Source organism: Botryllus schlosseri, chromosome 3, assembly GCF_051294905.1.
Source record: "Botryllus schlosseri isolate E-star chromosome 3, Bs_hap1, whole genome shotgun sequence".
Lineage (NCBI taxonomy): Eukaryota > Metazoa > Chordata > Ascidiacea > Stolidobranchia > Styelidae > Botryllus > Botryllus schlosseri.
Window position 1 is genome coordinate 25,950,581 of NC_137238.1, and position 22,623 is coordinate 25,973,203.

Below are 22,623 nucleotides of genomic sequence, written 5' to 3' on the forward strand. Positions count from 1 at the left end.
CAAATACTATGTAGTACTGTCAGTGGCGGCTCGTCCTATAGGGCAACTGGGGCATTGCCCCACCTAAAATTCTGTTCAATAACAATTCTTTACCATTTATAGACGCACACCTATCTATATAAACCGAAATCACAGCGAAAATCGTATACTTCTTGTCCTTTCGCTTGTAAATGCCCATATATAGCGAAGTCTATGCGAAAATCGAATTCTCTTCTGTGTTTTCGCTTAGCGAATGCCTAGGCGGGGCTTGCCCCGGTAGCGCTCATAACAAGCTTTCACTGTCTATTCTCTCAAAACCGCGCACAATAAAGAAACTGTGATTTACTCTCTCCTATTCATAAAATTACCGAGCAACCGGGGCACGATAGCTCTGTGCCCTTAAGGTGTGATGTAACAATCGTATCTATAGCTGAACTCTGTTACCGTCATATGCGTTTAGTCGACCTTTGTTGGTATAGGGCGATTTTAATGGGGTTTCACACCATGAAAACTCTTGAAACTTGTTATGTCATGTCGTGATGGTGGTATTTAACACTGCCCCAAGTTTCAGGGTTTCTACTTAAAGTTTAGGGTAGTAATTCCGTTTCCGAAGTTGAGTGTGTGCTGATCCGTCATGTATCGCAAACAGATTTTACTCAAAAGCCGGTATTGGTATCCATTAATTTTGACGGTGTTCAATACTGAGATCGGTTATGACATTTGGCACGGTAAAGTCTTAATGTTAGTATCGAACGCTGTACCAAGTTTTAAGTTTGTCACTGAACTGTGTTAGTGGTAATTTCGTTTCCTAATTCGAGTGAGAGCTGACTCGTCATTTATCGCTAACAGATTATACGCAAAGCCGGTATTGGTCTCTATTGATTTTAACGATGCTCCTTACCTAGATCCGTCATAAGCTTTTGCACGGTATGTCTTGATTTTAGTATCGAACGCTGTGCCAAGTCTCAAGGTTGACACTCAATGATTAGGGCAGTAATTTCGTTATCAAGGTCGAGTATGGTAAAGATGTGCTCCGATCTGACACTTTAGCCTACAACACATTGCGGATTTCACGCAAAAGCCGGTGTATCTGCGGTAACGTTAAGTGAGATGATGATATCATTCTCAGTTTGCATTCAAATATTTACTTTGATCGTATATTCTCCAATGTAAATTTCACCGTGAAATTGTGGCCTTCAAGCCATTTGCGTACAACCCCTCGTCACTTGATCAGCCTATTCCTCATTAAATTTATGCAAAATTCGGTGTTGATCTGTTCGCATTAATTTTGACAGTGTACCATACCGAAAAGGGCCATGAGGCCACTTCTCGATAATGTCATGTAACAGTGTACCAAGTTTAAGGCTTTCATCCACGTATTTATTCGGTAATATATTTTTCAAAGGCGATTTCGCAGCAGACCTATAAGACAGTAATAAAAACGTATGTGTCGTGTTACAGTCTCCAGTTTCAAGGCCAAAATCTCTTATGCTGTACCGAGACCAAATTTCCGAGGCTGCTATTCTTAGTCCTTTACAATGATGTTTTGGATTCAATAGGACAGGCCCAATCTATGAGATAACAATTGCGTATCTGTCCGAATTCGTTGACCTTTCCAATTAGGCTTACGCTATCTCTCGAGTTATAGTCATTTCCATTTCTGCAGATAATTAGTCAGGTCTAATGCGAACATGAACCGTGTTGAATCTTTGTTCCGTACGCCGTTTACGCAGTTACCACACTTCAAGTCACAGCTCACCAGCGGACCTCTCGTGGCACATACGTTAAAATCACTGTTGCCGGGAAATTCATGTTACCGTACCATCATTAAGTTACTTGTTTACGTTGGAAAACGCCATTGTGACGTCATCTTGATAAAAAGTCGCTTGCGGCCCTTGCCCCACCACCCGATATTGTCACGAGCCGCCACTGAGTACTGTACCTTTTACGATGCGTATCCCATTCAGCGTTCCTAGGAATCTTCCACGATCGTGTCCACTTTCTTCAAGCACAAGCTTCGCTCCACCCCAGGGTTGCCAGACATCTTTTGCGAAAAAGGGCCAAACAGCGCCGGAAAAGGGGCCAAAAGGGGCCAAAAAGGGCCAAATTGTTCAATAACGTCAATAACGTTGCAACATTACCCATAGACACCTGAAATTCCAGTTTTATATTGTTGATACTGTTGTAGGACACCAAATCCACTACCTGCAACTACACTGGATCCAACTGCAATAACTGGTTCATTGTTTCAAGCCTTTTCCGACTGAATATAAAATCGTAAAATAAAACTTTTTGTGCTATAATATAAGAGTGATTAAATTTTATGAATTTTCATGAAACATTGAGAGAATAGTTTCTTTACATTTGAAACTTATCCAACTTAATATATATACCTTAATTTTAGGTTTTTCACCAAAAAACTCTACGGTTATGTTGCATTTTTTTCTTTGAAATTTCTATCAATCAGTAAGTTCTATAAGGGTGCTCTTCTTCAGACTTTTCTGCTAGATAGCTTCCATCTATGTTCGATGCTTTTTCGTCCACCTGTTCACAAATCTGTATTTACAATTCCAACACAGTCTAGTCTACATTCAAAAACAAATCCAAATCTTCCACAGTGTTTCCACTCGAATCTTTGACATTGGCATAAACATTGTCAGCTCAATTTGCGAGATAGATTTATTTGAATACTTAGTTTGACGGTATGTCTCAACTGCTTCCAAAAAGGGCCAAAAATTGAAAATAAAGGGCCAAGGGGCCAAATTATTATTTTGGGGCCAACAGCCTCTAAAAAGGGCCAAATTTCACGTATTTGGCCCCGAAAGGGCCAATCTGGCAACCCTGCTCCACCCTTTGCTCCAATCTCAGCCAGACACCGATACGACACTCGAACGATTTCGAAATAAGTGGTATTCATCCGCTGACATGCCACCAATAATATTTGCTGGCCACGTTATAATGTTTGACTTAGGTTATTTCTCTTTAATACAGAAACATTTATCACTACATATAGTTCCTTTCTTTTCCATCTAATTTCGTATAAATTGATATTTATCTCAAGTGTTGTTCACTACTTACTGTACTTACTTAACGAGACGCTGCTTGTGATGTCACAGTTGTGCGTTGGCTGTTTACCACGAATCTCAGAAAACCAGTAACGCGTAACGGTAACCTATTGTAACCTAGTACAGGTCGCCTTGTCCGCCATTAGCAAATGGTCAACTGAGCATGCGGTGCTGATATTTCTAGTTTCCCGAACAATATTATACATCCTAAACTGATTTTCTAACTTATCAGCCCTATCCGTAACAGCGAATGTAACCAGCGAGAACGGCCGTATAGCCATAGCCTTATAATATAAATAATGGCTATGTTGTAACCACATTAGCTACGATTGTCAGTTGTTTCTTGTACCCTACTATGTAGTATACTGAAATTGGTACTAGGGCCAACAATTTCCGTACGACAGACCCCAGTTTCGCAAACGAAGTTGAATCAAGTCAAATCACCACGAGAATGATATATCAGTAACATTCATATCCACGTATATATTGGCTGCAGCGATTATGAAGCTAATCAATCTTCCCAATAGCCTGGTTAACTGTCAGTACGAGTAACTGTCAGTAATTTTGCGAAGAAATTCTGCTAAGTTGACTTCACAGCTAAACTAAGGTAATATTACATATCAAAATGTCAAATTACAAGCTACGCACAGTTATTGGCTGCGACTGGTAATTCGTTGTAAAATTTACAGAGATTTCCCAGTAAATCTACCAGATTTTTTACAGTGTACACAATGTAACGCAACGCCATCCTCCGCCGAGATGATTGCGAAATTAGGTCATTGATTGCTGAGCCGTCGGCAATCGTCGCCGGCCTAATTTATTGCGTCTCCATCAAGCCGAATTACGCCGGCTTCACGAATCGCATCTGCAGTGCGCCCGGTGCGCACGATACTATCGTTGGCCTCTACCATCGTTGGCCTACACCAGGGGTCGGCAACCTTTTGCTAGTCGCGGGCCAAATTCCGAGTGCACAACTTTTTGGCGGGCCGGATTTTTTCTTGATACTATATTTAACGCTCACGTCGGTTTAGTACCCTACATTGCTGCAATCTCAATCATACAAATCACAAAAAGGGCAAAACACATGTATTTACACTTCAACAACGCTGCATAAATGTGACACTTGGCGCAGCATGCTTCGTGAAAGAATTTCAACTTCTAATAACAAGTCAGATGAAGCAACAATCAAACCACATTCTAAATGGGCATTAGAATACGTGATCTTAGCTTGCTCTTCGTGAATTCCATTGTTTTAAAATATTTTTCACATGCGTACGTGCTATCAAAAGTCGATGCCATTTCTTTTGCATTGTTGGTAAAGACCCATTTCAAGAACGTACTTTTTGTCAAAGTCATGCAGCGATGTGCTCTTTGTATGAAATTTGTCTTTCAATTCAACGGCATCGCATTTCAAAAGGGCCCATCTGTAATTTTAATGCAACGGTATTGATGGCGCTCACATTAAACCGAGTACTGAGTAGTCAGAATTTATTTTGTACAGAACGAATGTCGGAAAAGCGGGTGGAAATTCAGTAATTAAATTTCGTATCACAGTTACAAAGGTATAGTGCTGGTACTAGAGGTTTACTCTCCACCAGTATAGGAAAGTTAGCATAATTTTCTGTTTACTGTTGACATTCCCAGAGTCGCAGTTTTGTTTCGAATGCGCCTCAACATCTCATGTATTCAGTTATTTCCTCCTGAAATTGTCAATTCAATTTGTTAGATGTGGCGTTAAATGTACTACGAAAGCAAGATTAGATACCCATTATCGATGACAAGATTATGAGTCGGCGATGTTTGTATTTTCAAGGAAAGTTGCTATTTCGTTTCTCAGTTCATACACTCGTGCAAGGACAACGGCTCGACTGAATGTGCGAACACGGCAAATATACAGGACATCGCCATATTGATTCTCTGCTTCTAGTAATATATGGGGTAGGCTAACTGTCGGTGATGAAGTTTGTTAGACAAAATCAGCTTTATCAGCACCCTATCAGAGTGGCAACCCCTTAAAAAGTATGGTATACCTATGGTTGCGCGATACACACGCTTTATAGGCACTGGTGTAGTCTACTCTCAGATACATTCTCCATCTCCTACTTTTAGTACGAGATAGGCTACTAATCAACAGCCTTCGCATCAGTTTTATGGCGTAACAATTGGCCAATACGACATAGGATACTTACTTCGTAGCAATGCCGCATTCTTACCAAGCAGACTTGCTTGTGTCGACACCATCTAGGACACTATGGTATTATCATAGTGTCCTATATGGTGTCGACACAAGCAAATCTCACGCCTCAGTGAAATTGTATCACGTCACAATTTCCATTTGGCTACAGGCAATTTGACGGTCATTTTTGACCAGCTTGCCGAGCATTAAATTTGGTAAAACTGGTATCAATCGAAAGCTGACTCTGCACTGACGAAAATATAAATTTTATTCCGCTGTTGATGAGAGAATTCTCCCATATGAAATTCTGACTAAACGCAGAGCAAAATTTCAGTTTACCGGAACTTCGCGCCCACCTTCAGCTGCTTTCACGCCGCCCAAAGGGGGAACTCCCCCAGTTTGAAAACCACTGGTTTAGCCTATATTGTAATTCACAAAGTTTTCTGTAGCTACTGAAGTATGGGAAACAGTTTAGCATGGCTGAATTATCTAGTTATAACGCGGCACGCACACCGATGTAAATAGGCTAGTTTTTACAGGTGGCGACTGTGTAGTACACAGTGTGTACTAAGCCTTGCGGCCCCTCGTCTTCTTCCTGGTCCTTGCCGGATTTTCACTGGTGTGACGAATAAATGATTGATTGATTGATTATTTCATGTTGTGATTGTCAGGTTTCCTCAAAAATGTAATTGAAATTGTAATTGAGCAAAATTTATATCAAATTACAATTACAAATACAATTACATGAAAAAATGTAATTAATTACGTTCAGCTCAATTACAAATTACAATTGATTCAACTCTGTGTTACACCATAGTCAGTCATCCTATGTTAATACGAACGAAGCACTGTTTATCATGCCCTTAGCTAACAATAGAAATTATGAATCTGTGTGCACAGTAACGGGAGTTTGTTGCGTGCAATTTCTACTTTTTTCAAGTTTGCGATCATTTTGCCCCGTTGTCCGGTTAATCTGGTGTCCGAATAAATAAGGTTCGACTGTATGGATGAGTTATATTCTATCTCTCTCTTTCAGATACCTTAGTGACCAAGTACGAACAATATTGCGAACGTTCGATGACATCCGTATATCACGTTTGAATAAGCTGTCAAAGGCAGTGCGCGAGCGGATAGTCAAAATACAGGTATAAACATACCTGTGCATTGAAACAGCATCGCGTTCGTTTGAAGAAATTAGTTATTCTTGTCTTTTTATCACTATATACTGTTAGGATGTTTAGGATTGCATTTGAGACAAATATAAATTTAGAACAAACATGTTTGAAACTTGTCCCAGATGTTGTGTTTGTTTTGGGGCTATATTTCAAACAAACGAAAATAAAACCTGAAATTACAATGCAGTAAGTGTACAAGGCATGGAATACCCCAAATGTATTCAATGTATTATTGTAAAGAAGAATCATGCGACAAAATCCCTGAGAGTAGTTAACGACTGCGTTCAATAATAAACAACTAAACAACTGCTTGACCGTTCCCACATTCTCGCCAATGTTATCCACAATCAGGTCGTCCTGCGCCGTCGTCTCAAATCGTCCCGCTCTTAAGGTGATTGAAGACACTATCCACGCATCTCAAAAGTGTCACAGTGTACTCACCGTGGTTTATTTATATTGGCGCGTCTTCGGGTTCAGCGATTTCATCAATTATTTCATCAGATTCTATGCCTCAGCAAATATTCGATTCATTAGTAAGATTTGTTATATGACTGCTGGTCTTTCCCAGCACAAATAATAATATTAGTGAAATCGTGACTAGCAAACTCATAAGACATAGCGCGCAATATGAATGCCACGTAGAGTTTTTGCCATCGAGACCGCACGAATCTTCGTCTGTGTTGTCACAGTCGATGATTGGCACTCTAATATTGCTTCTTTAGGAAAGTACAATTTATAATATAGGGAGACATGGATCCTTTGATAATAAAGGCTCCCCCCCCCCCCCTCTAGGATATCATTAACCGGGACGAAGCCGGGACAACCCTACTTATTCAAACAGGCTTAAGACTGACACGGTGGTTCTGCTAACCAGCGACCTGCTTTCCCGGAGGCAGTCAACGGGAATAGAACCCGTTTCGATACGAGTACAGCCACTACCTTTACGGTAGCTGCCATAATAAACCAGAGACGCGTATGATATATTTCGGTAGCAAGTGGCATATTTCCTTACTCTTTCTAATGTCAACCGTCAGCTCGTGAGAACAATGTGAGTTACTGCTGTACCGCTATTGTTTAGAATCCACCTGATTGTGATACAGCCAAGTTGCTGGTCTACGATGTCTCGGGCGAACCATCTGGATTTGGAGCAAAATCCACATCATGACCAGGCATTTCATCCGCTCCATATACGCCAATCGAACGTTTGTATTCAAGACCAAGGGTTGGGGATACGTCGAGAAGGAGTGGGAATACTACTTGAAGCCACTAGGGAAGTGCAAATACGAAATGAAATGGAACAGTCTGCCGCTATTATCAGGTAAGTTTTCATTTGATTATTAAATGGGATGGATATACTGTAATGTGCAGCAACAATCAGGTTATCTTACAGGTTTATTTCAATAAAAGTCCATTATAAAATACTTGAAATTCTCATGTAGGACTAAGTGGGTACTAGGGTAAGAGTTCTCGGCACAGGCTCATAGGCGTAGCCAGATGATCCTATAATATGATCCTATTATATGAAATTTCATGCCGATGACGTCATATTTTGTGATACGATTGTTGATATACAATGTTCTTTCCAATTCTCTAATAGTTGCTGACGATTACCCCCGACGAATGTCAGACGAAAGTATTCGGGTTCATTTCAATATTAATATATTATTTAATTGTATATATATATATATATAAAGTAATTAATGACGGCATCCGCCCTCCTAACGCTCACCATCGGGAAACTCATGAATAGTCGTAGGCTACCGTGCGCAGGAACATAGCTCAAGACGTTTTGTCAGCTCTAACGGTAGATCTGATCATGTTAGCGTATATACAATATGCAAGTAACAATATTATTGACTGATTTCATTCTTTTACTTTTGAAAAAAATCGCGCTTTGCGGAGAAGTTATTGCATGACGTTTTTCCGTAACATTAGTATTATAACATTAAATTATGTGTGTTGTAGTGCAGTGAATTAATTATAAATATAATGATCCCAGAAATTGAGTTAATTATCCAGTATGAGTCGTTTCATTAGCTAGGGCAAGTTTTTGTTGTAGTTAAATCCGTGGAAAGTTGCATTTATTTTTAAACAAAGTTGAAAAGTTGCAGAAGCTGCATTTTGACCACATTTTGCTCGGTGGACTAAAAAAAGGTCGATTTTCTGACTCAGCTCCCGAAATACCCGTAAAAGCGTTACTTCGGTGCTGAATTACGGTGTTTCAGTCGAATTTGGCCGTGTATTTCACCAAAATCGAAAATACTTTCATGAAAAATCGAGAAAGTTGCAAAAAGTTGCACTATCAGATTCCCAGTGTTGGGATGACTCGAGTCATGACTTGACTCGAGTCAGACTCGAGTCACTTTTTCGTATGACTTGACTTGACTCGAGTCACTTTGCTAAAATGACTTGACTTGACTTGACTCGGCGTATCAGAAATGTGGATTGACTCGTGACTCGGAGCAAAATTCACGAGTCCATTTCAAGTCATCAAGTAACCGGTGTCGATAAAATCACTGTATCTTGCACATGCTCGGATTGTTCGCGAAGCGCTGGTGTAACCCGTGAGAGCGACCAATCATTCAATGATCGTGCGTTTTACTGAGCAGCCATATTGTTCCATCACAAATATATTGATCGCAAACGAAGTGATCGAAGCTCACAGCCTACGTTGACGTAAACTATAGTATGGTTAAGTAATTTAATAGCAAAAGGTATATTTCTGTTCTTTGTTCTTAACCTAACCAAACCTCTTGTTTTCTAGTTTAATTGAAATTGAATTCGAAAATAGTTTATATATAGTCCTTAACCACAGCAGGCTCGAATTGTATCATATCAATTTGCAAAAAGGTGATGTATTGCATCTTATCAATTCGTTTCTCTGTTCTCTATTTTGGCTGGTAACTATAAACTGAGGCCGTGCAATTACTTACGTAGTTTATTAGTTCTACTTATATGTGAGCGATACAGCGCCTTACTTGCGTGTGTATTTAACTCTATATCCCTTCATCGGTTCAAAGTGAATGACCACTCAATCTGTATTTCAGACACCTAGCAAAGTACAATGACGTAATCCCGCCTCATACCTTGAAAAGGCAATTTGACTTGAATTGTGACTTGACTCGTGACTTGACTTGACTTGACTCGACTTGACTCGAGTCACCTCTAAAAATCGACTGACTTGACTTGACTCGAGTCACCTTCGAAAATCGATTGACTTGACTTGACTCGAGTCAAAATGTGCATTGACTCGAAATGACTCGTGACTCGAAGGTAGTGACTTGATCCCAACACTGCAGATTCCTTTAAACAGCTTAAAACAGCATTCTACATATCTTACGAGTATTTAGGAAGCTGCCAGAAGCTGTAAATAAAGTTGCAAAAGTTGCAAAAACTTTCCCTATTCAATACTATATTCTTCATATTATAAAGGGGGGACTTTCATTTCATGAATGTTTTTGACCCCCCAATTTTTTTCTATCTATGCCCTTGCACAGACTAGTTGTTGTAACCTATTCACCAGACCCGTCCAACCTCTTGATATAAGGCGTATCAACACTCTTTCCCAGACAAAACCCAGAACGAAAGAATCGTCCGGACATCTCGTGATATAAACGACATCGACTGGTCAGTTCCCGAGAACATATTGGCCGTCCTAGAGAAAATACATGATGATCCCTACGCTTGGTGGGTTTCGCAGTTTGTCAAATATGCCTTTCGGTTCCAACCATGGTTCGAGGCACACGTTCAATCTATCGGCAATCGCATCGGATTCTCTGGCAAAGTAGCTGGGTGAGTGGCATATTTTACGGGTGGTGAGGGGAGGATTGCTTCTCATTTTGGGAGAATCGATCTTCGTAAATTTCATGGTTATCGCCTAACTATACTGGGCTCAAAAATTTCGTTCATAATTCGTAAATTCACGAAATAACCGACAGTAACAATAATGCAGCGATGCAATTGATTTGTTGCGAATTCAAGGGAGCAAGGTTGTTTCTAAATTTCTTTCAAATTTGATATTTTCATCTTATACAATATTGAAGTGTTTTTCGAAACAACCTTTCCGGGTCAATTTAAAGTTTTATATTCGACCAATTTTCCAGTGCGATTCAGTTGAAACTTTGCTAATGTGTGCATATTTTAGTAACTATCATCATCGTCATGCAATGCTAATAGACACGGCCAGTCTCGGAAATTTGTGGGCCCATAAAGATAGGGAGTCACTGCAGCATTGGGTAATCATGAGAAATATCGAACCGCAAACAATTTGTTGGAAATGTGAGAATTATTGTAGTTGCATGTTGATGTGAGAAATCAGCTGACGTGATTGTCTTTCGTGATTGGAATGCACAGTGGGTATTTCAAGCCCAAACCTGACCCGAACGTCGAGCGCGAATGTTCAGGACTTCAGATTTCAGAAAATGCCCGAATGCTCCATTAGATGGTTAGAAAAAATGGATAATAAAAAGAAATTTGCCACTTGCTAAATTATTTCATTATTGTTACTGTGAAAATATATTATACGGTCGGTCACGGCCTGCAATCCGGTCTATTACAAATGGCCGAATCAGAATCGCGAAAGAATCCCTCCATTGTCTTCGTAATATTCGAAACACAACAGTAAATACACATCTCCTGAGACTATAATGGAATCAACATTGGACGTATTTTACAAGGGTTCACATTCTAGAATTCAAGTTCGATGGGGAGACAAGATAGGCAGAGAGGCAGCAAAGCATAGCGTGAACGAATAGGCCTACATGGACTTGGTGGATACGTTTTTTCGCAGAGAGGGAACTGGTGGCAATCAAACTCAACGAGTGGTTTATGTTGCAACTGAGAGCTCGCAAGCATGGAAGGATTTGCGCTCTGGGTAATACATATATATCGATATCAGTGGTTCATAACGTGTTCCGACTCGCAGAACATTTACGCTTACATACAAGCCTTGTCATAGCCCCGCATCCCAACATCCAAAGATGTCATGGAAGAGAACAAAATGGTGGTACAGGCGAAATGATCTTACTTGAGGGTAGTATCGCATCTCCTTGGTGCTGGCGAAATACATCTGATCTCTCTTTCTTTCTCTCTCTCTTTCCCTCTCTCTCTCTCTCCCTCCCCTCTCTCTCTCTCTCTCTTTCTCTTCCTCTCTCTCTCTCTCTCTCTTTCTCTTCCTCTCTCTCTTTCTCTCTCTCTTTCTCTCTCTCTTTCTCTCTCTCTGTTTTCATAATTAAAAATGATCTTATAAATATTGGTGATGGAATAGAATTAGCATTTCAGAAGGTCAATGGTTCTGTTACGAACTAGGGATGGTGTGAACCTCTGAAAAGTTCAGGTTCGTGTAAACGCGAACCTTTTTGAAAGGTTCTGTGTGAACGCAAACGTAAACCTCATGACGTCACGTGACGTCATATGGCTAATTCAAACCTTACATTTCGGTGAAGTGGTAGCCTATATACATGATACCCATTGACAATTCGGACCACATAATACTGCAATGCTGAAGTACATATTGACGTTTTAAACGCCACCAGGTGTGAAAACTGGGACAATCAACTGATATAATCATCCTAGAAAATCAATATCTTCCGTCGCTTTGCCAACAATTTCGACGAAGACTTGCGAGGGAATAAAAGCTTACGCCTTAACGGTCTAGGCCAGACCGGACAATGCATTCGCCGTCTGCCGGTTATTGCTACGTTGATATTGAGCAAAGCGTAAAACGGGTTTCTATTCTTGATACCGATGTTACCGCATTAACGCGATATTACCGCATTAACAAGTTATACAGTAGTAGCCAACCCCCCAATCGCACGGATTTGGTTTTTATGATACAATAGACCAATGAAATCAAGATTGACCCCGTACGCCTCCTGGATTTTTTACGTCAGACAACGATATCAATTTCATTGATTGGTTGAATCAGCATCATTCGCTGACTACATGTATTGTATTTCGCTCTTGATGTGGTGTGATTGCGGGCCAAGCTCACAGCAGAGAGTCACTGAACTTCTGTAACAAAGCAAGTAAACTTTTTGAGATGGTCAAGGTGAATGCTCGTTTAGCGTAATTTTTTTATGCTGCCATGCACAGAGTGACCCGCAGTCGAAATGCAATAAATTTCAACCGAAAATGTTATAATGAAGTTAAAATTGTATTATATGAAAAAGGTTCACAGTGCAGAACCTACCAAGTTTCGTTTGTGAACGTGAACCTCGAAATTTCTGAGGTTCACACACAGAACGTGAACGTGAACCTCACGTTTACACCATCCCTATTACGAACCCCGACCTCCCCTAGCTACGCCACTGCACATGACGTACAACCGAGGCATTCACAATTCGACTACTGGTCGGGCCTAATTACATGTAACCAGATATGGTCAAAGTAGTCAAGAAGGCTACTCAAGTAGAAGTAGAAGTAGCGAAGAAAAATCTACTCAAGTACGAGTAGAAGCACTTCATTCATAAGCAACCTAAAACTACTTGAAGTAGAAGTAGAATTTACTGACTTCATATCTACTCAAGTAAGTAAGTAGTTGTGAAAACCATCGTAATTCGCTCGCTTGGATTGACAAAAGCTGCAAATTGAGCTATGCGAAAGATGCGGAGCTTGATTCATATTGGTGCATACCAGCAGGTATCCAATTTTAGACAGCATGAGCAATTGAGCATTCGTTAACATCATGGGATGAAAATGCTATTATTGATATGATAATGCGATACTAATCCTCTGTTCACTCGAACAGCTCATTTTAGAAAATATCATGGTATGGAGCCTTCCTCCATATTATAAGGCCCGTATAGTGTACTCGAAGAGCAATACGGAGAAGCTGTATCGGATACGGTGAAAACACTTTGCGCGATCAGTAAACTTCGATAAAAAATATGGTGGATCGCAAAAATGTCGTATTGTGTAGCTTTATTTCCGGAAATTATAGGCATCACTACACTTGCTTTTATACTTCAACATGTATGTTCTCCAGACAAAAAAAAAACTGAAACTAATTAGAACTCAAATTATGATACTGGGAATTGAAAGAGGAATATAAACAATACTTTTAAAAGTGAAAAATGCATTTCATGTGTTTAGTCCAGACAAGTTTCAAAGGCGGTAGGCTATGCTTAAACAGGTCTTAAGCTAAAAAAGTCGGAGTCCACTTTTCCAGATTAGGACACGCCATGGACTGCTAGATTACGATATGATAAGTAAATGCTAGAATGCGAAACATCAGTTTCAAACTTTATGATCGGCCATATATACTGTGATGAAATATTTCATATGCGCGACAATGCGGTGTAAACGAAACGACGCATCCCCTCACCTAAATTGTATTCATCGATACTTTCGTGAAATCATATCGGTCAATTCATATCCACTGAAGGCAAAGCGCGACGAAAATTCTGGGTTTTACTCTCAACTTTTTTGAAAGTTAAATGCTGATACTCCGTGAAAACAGCCACGAAATTCCTCAGGATATCTTCCTGCTAGGTGGATTAAACTACTTCTACTTGACAAACTGAAAATAACGAAAAGTAAGTAAGTAGTTCACAAAATATTACGAAGTAGAAGTAGAAGTAGCGGGAAAAAGATCTACTTGAGTAAGTACCAGAAGTAGAGGAAAACCAGAAGTAAACCAGAGTACCAGAAGTAGAGGAAAACTACTCAAGTTCTTTAAAAAAGTAGAAGTACTTCGTCACTGACCACCTCTGCCTGTAATCAATGATGGGAAAGACTGGCGTATCATCACTGCGCATTAGGGCTCTTCAAAAGTGACTTTTTTCTCAAATCGTACTGACTACTTGATAAAATTGTTAGGTTACCTAATTTAAGCCTACACACAAAATTTGGTTCAATTCCAGCCGGTAACCGCTTTGCTACAGGAGAAGAAAGTTTCTATTTAATACATAAAAATAAATGATAAAAAATTTAAAAAAAATTTGTTCACCCCATGAAAGTGTTAGGCTGTCTATTGAAACGATGCTCACCAAATTTGGTTCAATTCCAACCAGTGGAAGCGGAGTTATTGCCGTCGAAAAATTTTGATTAGAATAAAATGGTATTTACGGTGACCGATTCTTTGTTTATTTATTATAGTTGTGCTCACCGTATATACTATTTTATTCAAATCAAAATTTTTCGTCGGCAACAACTCCGCTTCCACTGGTTGGAATTGAGCCAAATTTGGTGAGGATCACTTCTATAGACAGCCTAACACTTTCATGGGGTGAACGGATTTTTTTTAAATTTTTTATCATTTATTTTTAGATCATAAATAGAAACTTTCTTCTCCTGTAGCAAAGCGGTTACTAGCTGGAATTGAACAAAATGTTGTGTGTAGGCTTAAATTAGCTAACCTAACACTTTTATCAAGTAGCCAGCACGATTTGAGAAAAAAGTCATTTTTTAAGAGCCTCACTGCGCATATGTATGATTTAAGTAGGCTATGTGTCGTGCAGACATGGGGTAATTGCGATGGGTAATCGTAATCGATTACAACGATTGCAGCATTTTCAAGTAATCGTAATCGCAATCGATTGCATTCGAAAAAAATACGAAGTAATCGTAATCGTAATCGACTACTTCACATATCTAATCGACTTCTTTGTGAAAGAACAATTACTTTTTATTTGTACAAGGACTATGACATAAACTGAACATCAGGGAACATCTGAACAAGGATGAGATATTATACCAGGTTCGTGATAGCACAAACGTCTGATTTTCAACTGCCATTGCTCATTAATACATCAGAAGCAGCCTGTTAGCTTTGCTCGTCATTGCGTGAGAAGTATCCACACTCCACAGTAAATAGATATTTGATGTACGTAGTATTCATTAGTGTGATTGTAAGAACATCCGTCGTGCTTTATATTAGGTTATCAACACGTTTCACACACCACTACCTCGCAGCAGGGTAATTAATATCCAATCTGCCTTGTTTAAAATAGTAACTTGTGTATTGATGTTTTGTTATGCTTAGTTAAACGCAGTTTGACCGCTGCTGCTTGGCGAGCAGTAGGCCTATGTAGTACGTACGTACACTGGATAAAGATTTGAATTTTTTTACTCGTCAAATAAAGCATTACGGTTTCCACGACGAAGCTGTAAAAACCAACAGCTGGTGATATATATCATAAACGAGCCGTCTTCGCCGTTTCTCGAAACGGCTGCTTGCAGTACATTATCTGTATTAAGTTGAAGGCAGAATTTCATGTTCGCTTCACCTTATTCTCATATGACTCCACTTGAAACGGGCGTCAATTGTTGTGATAGACTTGTCAGTGGACAATTTTCTGCGGTATGAAATCGATTTGACAAATCCTAAGTTGGATCATTGTCATTGTTCTGGCAAAATTGCCGAAGTATGGAATGTATATAGAAAATATTTCCATACCATACTTGGAAGTGTCCATACCAGACATGGGGTGATTACTTCATGAATGTAATCGATTGCGATTACGATTACTTCTGAATCACGCGATTGCGATTACGATTACAGCAAAATCGGGAAGTAGTCGATTACGATTACATTGGAAAAGTAATCACGATTACTCACGATTACATTTATTTTGCATCCTATAGTAGTTATTTGGAAGACAATGCATGGATTGCGATGGAAAGGCCCAACGACATAACAACTGTCTTGAAAAAAAACGGGACGTTTCCTTGTTACGCCATAATGTACCCATTGCCCATTTTATAGAGGACGGTTTATCGCACCCAAAGATTTGCATTCTTGCCAGGTCCATAACTGCCGCACCCCCAATTCCCCAATCGGGTGGGAAGCGTGGCTGGAGGGGACTCAAAGGTATTTTGTAAACCAACATAAATTATAGAGCATTTTCGAGAGATTTCATTAACTTGGAATATATCTTTGAGCTTTGCGATTTAAATGTCTCTAGATAGCTTGATTTCGAAATGCATACGTCTCCCCCTCAAGAAATAAAGCATACATAATTCAAAGTAATAGGCATTTAGCTGCCAGTCAATACCGCTCCTCGACACATCAAAAGACATATGCAGTTTCGGCCAACATGAGATTCCACGAAGTGTGCTATTAAAGAAAGACATTGGCCAAAACTTAGGTTATGTGTCCATTGTTAATTGCCGCGCTGGGTGGGCGTGTCTAATAGTCCATTCTTTCCAATCCGAGCCCACGATGCAAATGCCACCCGGGCACCCACAGAGCATTAGACATGACAATTTGTGTGTGCGTCTCACGCAAGTTTTTCTTTTAGTCTGCTGTTTGGGCCACTACAATCAATATAATTGGCTATATAACAGACAGAAGGTCACGAATTAACAACATACAATAAAGTAATTATTGCAAGACACCAAATGTTATAATTATGAAATACGCCCCCCCCCCCCCCTACCCCCGCTCTTCAGGTAAATCTGACCATCAGGCGCTGAGATAGGATTAGAAATGCAATATAATGCAATTACCAATATTATTGACGAAATTAAATCTTCAACTTGAAAATTGACTACCCTATGGCGGCCCAAGACCAAAGTTTGGTTGATCCTGATCCTGATTCTAGCTACAACCCACGCTAACGTGGTATATAAGCCGATGGCTATGGCGGCAGGTCCAAATGTTCAGTAAAGAATTGTGAAAGAGCGACCCGTTTTTGGTAGAATATTATGAGAATAGCAGAAAGTGAACATAAAATTCTGCCTTCAGCTTAATGCAGATAATGTAATGCAAGCTGCCATTACGAGAAACGGCAAAACAACGGCCCAGTTATGATGAATATATCGGCAGCTGTTGATTTTAATGCTTCGTTGTGGAAATCGTAATGTTTCATTTGGCGAGTAGGCCTACAGAACTTTAAACCGTTGTCTGCTGTACGTTCGTACCATATAGGCCTACTTCTCGCCAAGCAGCAACGGTGAAACTGCATTTAACTATAGAATTAGAACTAACACATTCTATAGTTTAACTAAGCATAACCAAACATCAATACAAAAGTTGCTATTCTAACTTAGGCTGAAAGGTGGTTATGATTAATTATCATGATGCGAGGTAGTGGCGTCTGAAATGCATTGATAAACCGATATACAGCACGGTGGGTTTTCTTACAATCACACAAATGTACATCGAATATCTATTTACTATGTGGGGATACTTCCTACGCAAAAACGAGCAAAGCTAATAGGCTACATCTGACGTAATATTGAGCAGTCGCATATGAAAATCAGACGTTTGTGCTCTCAATAACTGGTATAATACCTCTTCCTTGTTCACGAGTGTTAAGTTTATGTCACAGTCCTTGTACAAATAAAAAGTAATCGTTCTTTCACAAAGAAATCGATTAAATATGGGAAGAAGTCGATTACGATTACGATTACTTCGGGATTTTTTCGAATGTAATCGATTGCGATTACGATTACTTGAAAATGCTGTAATCGTCGTAATCTACTATGTGGGGATACTTCCTACGCAAATACGAGCAAAGCTAATAGGCTACCTCTGACGTAATAATGAGCAGTCGCATATGAAAATCAGACGTTTGTGCTCTCAATAACTAGTATAATACCTCTTCCTTGTTCACGAGTGTTAAGTTTATGTCACAGTCCTTGTACAAATAAAAAGTAAACGTTCTTTCACAAAGAAATCGATTAAATATGGGAAGAAGTCGATTACGATTACGATTACTTCGGGATTTTTTCGAATGTAATCGATTGCGATTACGATTACTTGAAAATGCTGTAATCGTCGTAATCGATTACGATTACTAATCGCGATTACCCCATGTATGGTCCATACCATACCATACATGCACTTTTTTATATTCCATACCGAAATTTCGTTCCTTCGATACCATACCGTACCATACCATGCCCTGGTTATGGTAGCTTATCTAGCAGGTCCGCATCAGCCGGATGTATGTATACTAGGGCTCTTCAAAAATGACTTTCTTTCTCAAATCGTACTGGCTACTCGATAAATCTGTTAGGTTACCTAATTTAAGCCTACACACAAAATTTGGTTCAATTCCAGCCAGTAACCGCTTTGCTACAGGAGAAGAAAGTTTCTATTTATTATGTAAAATTAAATAATAAAAATTTTGAAAATTTTCTGTTCACCCAATGGAAGTGTTAGGCTGTCTATAGAAACGATGCTCACCAAATCTGGTTCAATTCCAACCTGTGGAAGCGAAATTATTGCCGTCGAAAAATTTGGATTTTAATAAAATAGTATTTACGGTGACCGATTCTTTGTTTATTTATTATAGTTGTGCTCACCGTAAATACTATTTTATTCAAATCAAAACTTTTGGACAGCAATAACTCCGATTCCATTGGTTGGAATTGATCCAAATTTGGTGAGCATCGTTTCTATAGACAGCCTAACACTTTCGTGGGATGAATAGAAAATTTTCAGATTTTTTGGTATTTATTTTTATATAATAAATAGAAACTTTCTTCTCCTGTAGCAAAGCGGTTACTGGCTGGAATTGAAACAAATTTTGTTTGTAGGCTGAAATTAGGTAACCTAACAATTTTATCAAGTAGCCAGTACGATTTGAGAAAAAAAGTCATTTTTGAAGAGCCCTAATGTATACACTCCATGATTTTCTCATAATGCCGACTCAAATTATTATTCTTAAACACGGTGATCTGCACGGTGCTCACCATAAATTAAAAAGACTGACTCTCGGCTGAATTCGGTAAACAAATACTTTCTAATCCAAATCTTGTTGAAATGTAGGCATCTTCCATTGCTTGGTAGGCACCGCATCATCCATTGCTTGACATAACATCGTTTGTGAGTGAGGATGAGCGCTAATCACGGGCACTGATTGCATTGGAAGCGTGTGACGTTACGGTTTAAAGCACAGACTTGGCAACAATCAAGATTTAAACTTGATTATGGTAACGGTGACTCGTAATTTTAATTGTGACGCCATAATGGGCTATATTGACTTTATTTTAAATCTGGACTACTCACACGATGTATACGTATAGGTTACGTGTTCACCGTTCACTTCAAAGTAAACGCATTCAGGATCAGCAAGAGTAGTTTTTATCCACACATTAGCAATAATAAATAGATTTTTTAGTATAAATTCTACGGAACTTTTTGCGGGATGCTCAGAATCACGTCATGGGCGGGTCGCACAATGCCCAGGTCTGATATATATATATATATATATATTAGTGCAGCTTATGTCGCGAAGAAATTTCGAAATTAACCACCAACTGCCAAAAATATGCGAAAACGGCGATCAAATCCGTTTATCCAGTTTTCGAAGCTACTCATTTTCCTTCTTTCCGGCGTTCCATTTTCTACTTCAGCTTGAAACATGTTGACACGTCTTGGCAATCGCTATTTCTACCTGTAAATTAGGCTGTAGTGAGGCTGTAACTAAGTGGAAATTTACGGACTCCTACTCGAGTAGCCTACTTTGATTATATCCGCGTATGTGAGATATATGCTAATCATCCAGTGCTTTTATTATTTAGGTATCCGCACTATCAGTTCATAGGTAGCGGCTACGTGGATGAGAGCCGAAACATGGGTTCGTCCCATTTTGTACCATATCAGAACATCAAATCCGCGCTTCCGTCGATTTTGGCCGACATGTATTTCCTGTCGAAAAGTGACTACGTCGTTTGCACTTCATCATCAAACGTAAGTTTCCTGAGATATATTATATGTAGATTGTAGATCGACAAAACGGTGGTGTACAAGCCTTGCGATAAAAAGCTTCAGGGCATGGTAAGTAAGCGCCCTGCTGAAGGTAGTTTAATATTACGAAGGTCGTCTACGTTTCCGGTCAGCAGTTTTCTCGTGCACCCTTGACGCGTGCAGCTTCGTATTGCATGCTGTTTTCGGCTATAGATGCAGCTGGCCTATATGGTAGATGCCTCATGCGTTACATTATTTACACGTTAATTGGACACACCCATGGTCAATATTTCCCAACTATGGGTTACATGCAAAGATCAATTAAATAACGGTGAACGTGCTAAAAACATCAATCATTTAGAAATAAGCATATTGACAGTATATATGCGCTCTATGGGAATCAAATGAATAATACATTCGTGCCAAACTTGTAACTTACGCCAGTGAAAGCAGAAGGAACAGCAAAACATGACGGGTTTTCATTATGTTCGTAATAATTGCTTCAAGTCATAGATTCGACCGACCTGCCCCTATGAATGGTTTGTTCTTTCCCCCAGACCGCCCTTCTGTCTTTCGGTAATGACGCAGTGATTGGATGATTCCAAAATATGCTATGACAATGACATCGTAACACATGCAATTTGCTGCCCATACAAGTGATAGATGTGGCCTCTCAAATCTGCGCCAGCCATACAGACTATATACTCAGTCCCTGTCCTTGCGTTATGGTTATGATACGATCATTTTGTCCGTTGCACGTTTCAAATTGTTCTATTGCTAATGACTTTGTGACCAAAAGAACTAATATATACGTCTATAATCTATGTGCTCGACTGTCAACACCAGAATGGAGTTATCAGTCAGTTTGAAAAGCATGCATATGTTGTCACGTTCCGTTTATTTTAGTTATTGAATTTCTCGCAAATGCTGAACATTATTTTGGAATGAGTCAGGGCCCAATAACGGGCGAGGGACATTGCACAAATTCTACGTAGAAAAAGCACTGTTCCAATATGTTTCAGATCTGTCGCGCTCTATACGAACTCATGATGCATGAAAAAGTCATGCCATCGGCCAGACTGCAAAGTCTTGATACATTTTACCATTTGGCTGCGTTACCTCGATACAGAGTGATTCAAGATCACAAAAAACTGCGTGACACCGAGCTTGATATGGAGGTGGGAGATAAGCTGACGGCCGAATACGAAATTTCATACCGAGTCCTTGACGGATTCCTCAGAGGACTCAATTTGCGAACGGGACAAAAAGGGAATTTCCCATCGTACAAAACTGAGGTTTTAGTGAGAGCTCGCAACAGTACCGTGTTTGAAGACATATAGCCAACAGAACTTTACAGAATACAACATTTTTAGCGAAATTCGGGCTGTTCATAACTAAAATTCCAGTTCCGGCGCATTGACGCAGCCAGGGACCAGCCGTATCTTTTGTAGATCCACGAATATTGCCGTAAAGTGGAATATCTCGCAGTGCATTTATGTAACTTGAAATTATTCTTCGCGCTTCGCACGATTTATCGACGCTTGATTTCTTGTTAATATTGGCACCCCTACTGAAAATGAAGAAATGCACCTTATTTACAGAATTAAAATTAACTATATGAGCAACCGTGTCGTCCAACATGCGACTTCGTGAGTGCATTCCAAGAAACATCGTCGGTGATGAAACCTCGGCATAAAATGATAGATGCATATGGCCCGAAACCAGCAATATTAATCTGTCCATGCGAAAAGTAGTCTTGTCCTTCCAAACTACGCCCAGCGTTATCTAGATGTGACCCACAATACATATAAGTAACAATATTATCTACCTTTGGAAACTTTCTCGGCCTGGACATGAATGTTACACACTGAAATTTCATGACATAAATGGTATCGATTTTGATGCGTAGGAAGAGAAGTCTTGTTTTCACCGTCACCTTATCCGTCGGCAATGGATGATATATTATATGGTATGGTATGGAAGTATGGTATGGTATGGAACGAAATTTCGGTATACGGAAAAGTGCAATAATGGTGGTATGGGAATTTTCAAGTATGGCATAGAATTTTTTTCATATATTTCATACTTTTAAAATTTTGCCACACCTATGACAATTATCTAACTTTCGATTTATCAAATCGATTGCATCTCACCGAAAATCGTTCACTGACAAGTCTAAGTTCGCATTCCAAACTGCGACTCAGATCAACTCACCCCTGTCTGCATCTACACGAAGAAAAACCAGTGCAACTCTCATGTGAAGAAAAAGGATGAAATGATTATTTATTCCAATCCGAATATAATAGGGTTACCATACGTCCTCTTTTAAGAGGATTTGCCCTCTTTTTTGATTTTTTTTAAAGTGTCCTCGGAGGACGCCCTTTTGTCCTCTTTTTTGAGATGTTGTCCTCCTCCTTGAAAATTTAGGTCATATTCAGAGCAAAATGCGAGTGATATGTTGTAAATTAGCACAGCAGTGACGTTCAAACGGTATTTTGAGCTCTGAGCAAAAAGATGACCTTTTTTTTACTCAACCACCCGGCAACGTGGAGGAAGAAACGGTATTTTGGGCTCTGAGCGGGAATGTTG

At 39.6% G+C, this 22,623-nt stretch overlaps 2 protein-coding genes across 2 annotated transcripts in view; one reads left to right on the forward strand and one right to left on the reverse strand.

Annotated features, from left to right (window-relative positions):
* The window catches only part of LOC145435413 (uncharacterized), a 428,570-nt gene extending 412,602 nt beyond the window's left edge, over positions 1–15,968 (reverse strand). Inside the window, exon 1 of the mRNA XM_080312688.1 lies at positions 15,814–15,968. The gene's annotated coding sequence lies outside the window, so the exon portion shown is untranslated. The remainder of the gene's footprint in view (positions 1–15,813) is intronic.
* Positions 15,969–19,873: 3,905 nt separating this feature from the next.
* LOC145435315 (alpha-(1,6)-fucosyltransferase-like) lies at positions 19,874–21,643 on the forward strand. The gene is made up of 2 exons (XM_080312613.1): positions 19,874–20,037; positions 21,057–21,643. Exons 1-2 carry the CDS (start codon positions 19,921–19,923, stop codon positions 21,372–21,374), a joined length of 435 nt encoding a protein of 144 aa, XP_080168739.1. The 5' UTR covers positions 19,874–19,920; the 3' UTR covers positions 21,375–21,643.
* The last annotated feature ends 980 nt before the right edge of the window (positions 21,644–22,623 follow it).

Excerpts from the sequence above, each read along its gene's own strand:
- LOC145435315 (XM_080312613.1), top strand. The coding sequence starts at position 19,921 with ATGGGTTCGTCCCATTTTGTACCATATCAGAACATCAAATCCGCGCTT. Across the intron at positions 20,038-21,056 it reads TTTGCACTTCATCATCAAAC|ATCTGTCGCGCTCTATACGA; the intron begins GTAAGTTTCCTG and ends AATATGTTTCAG.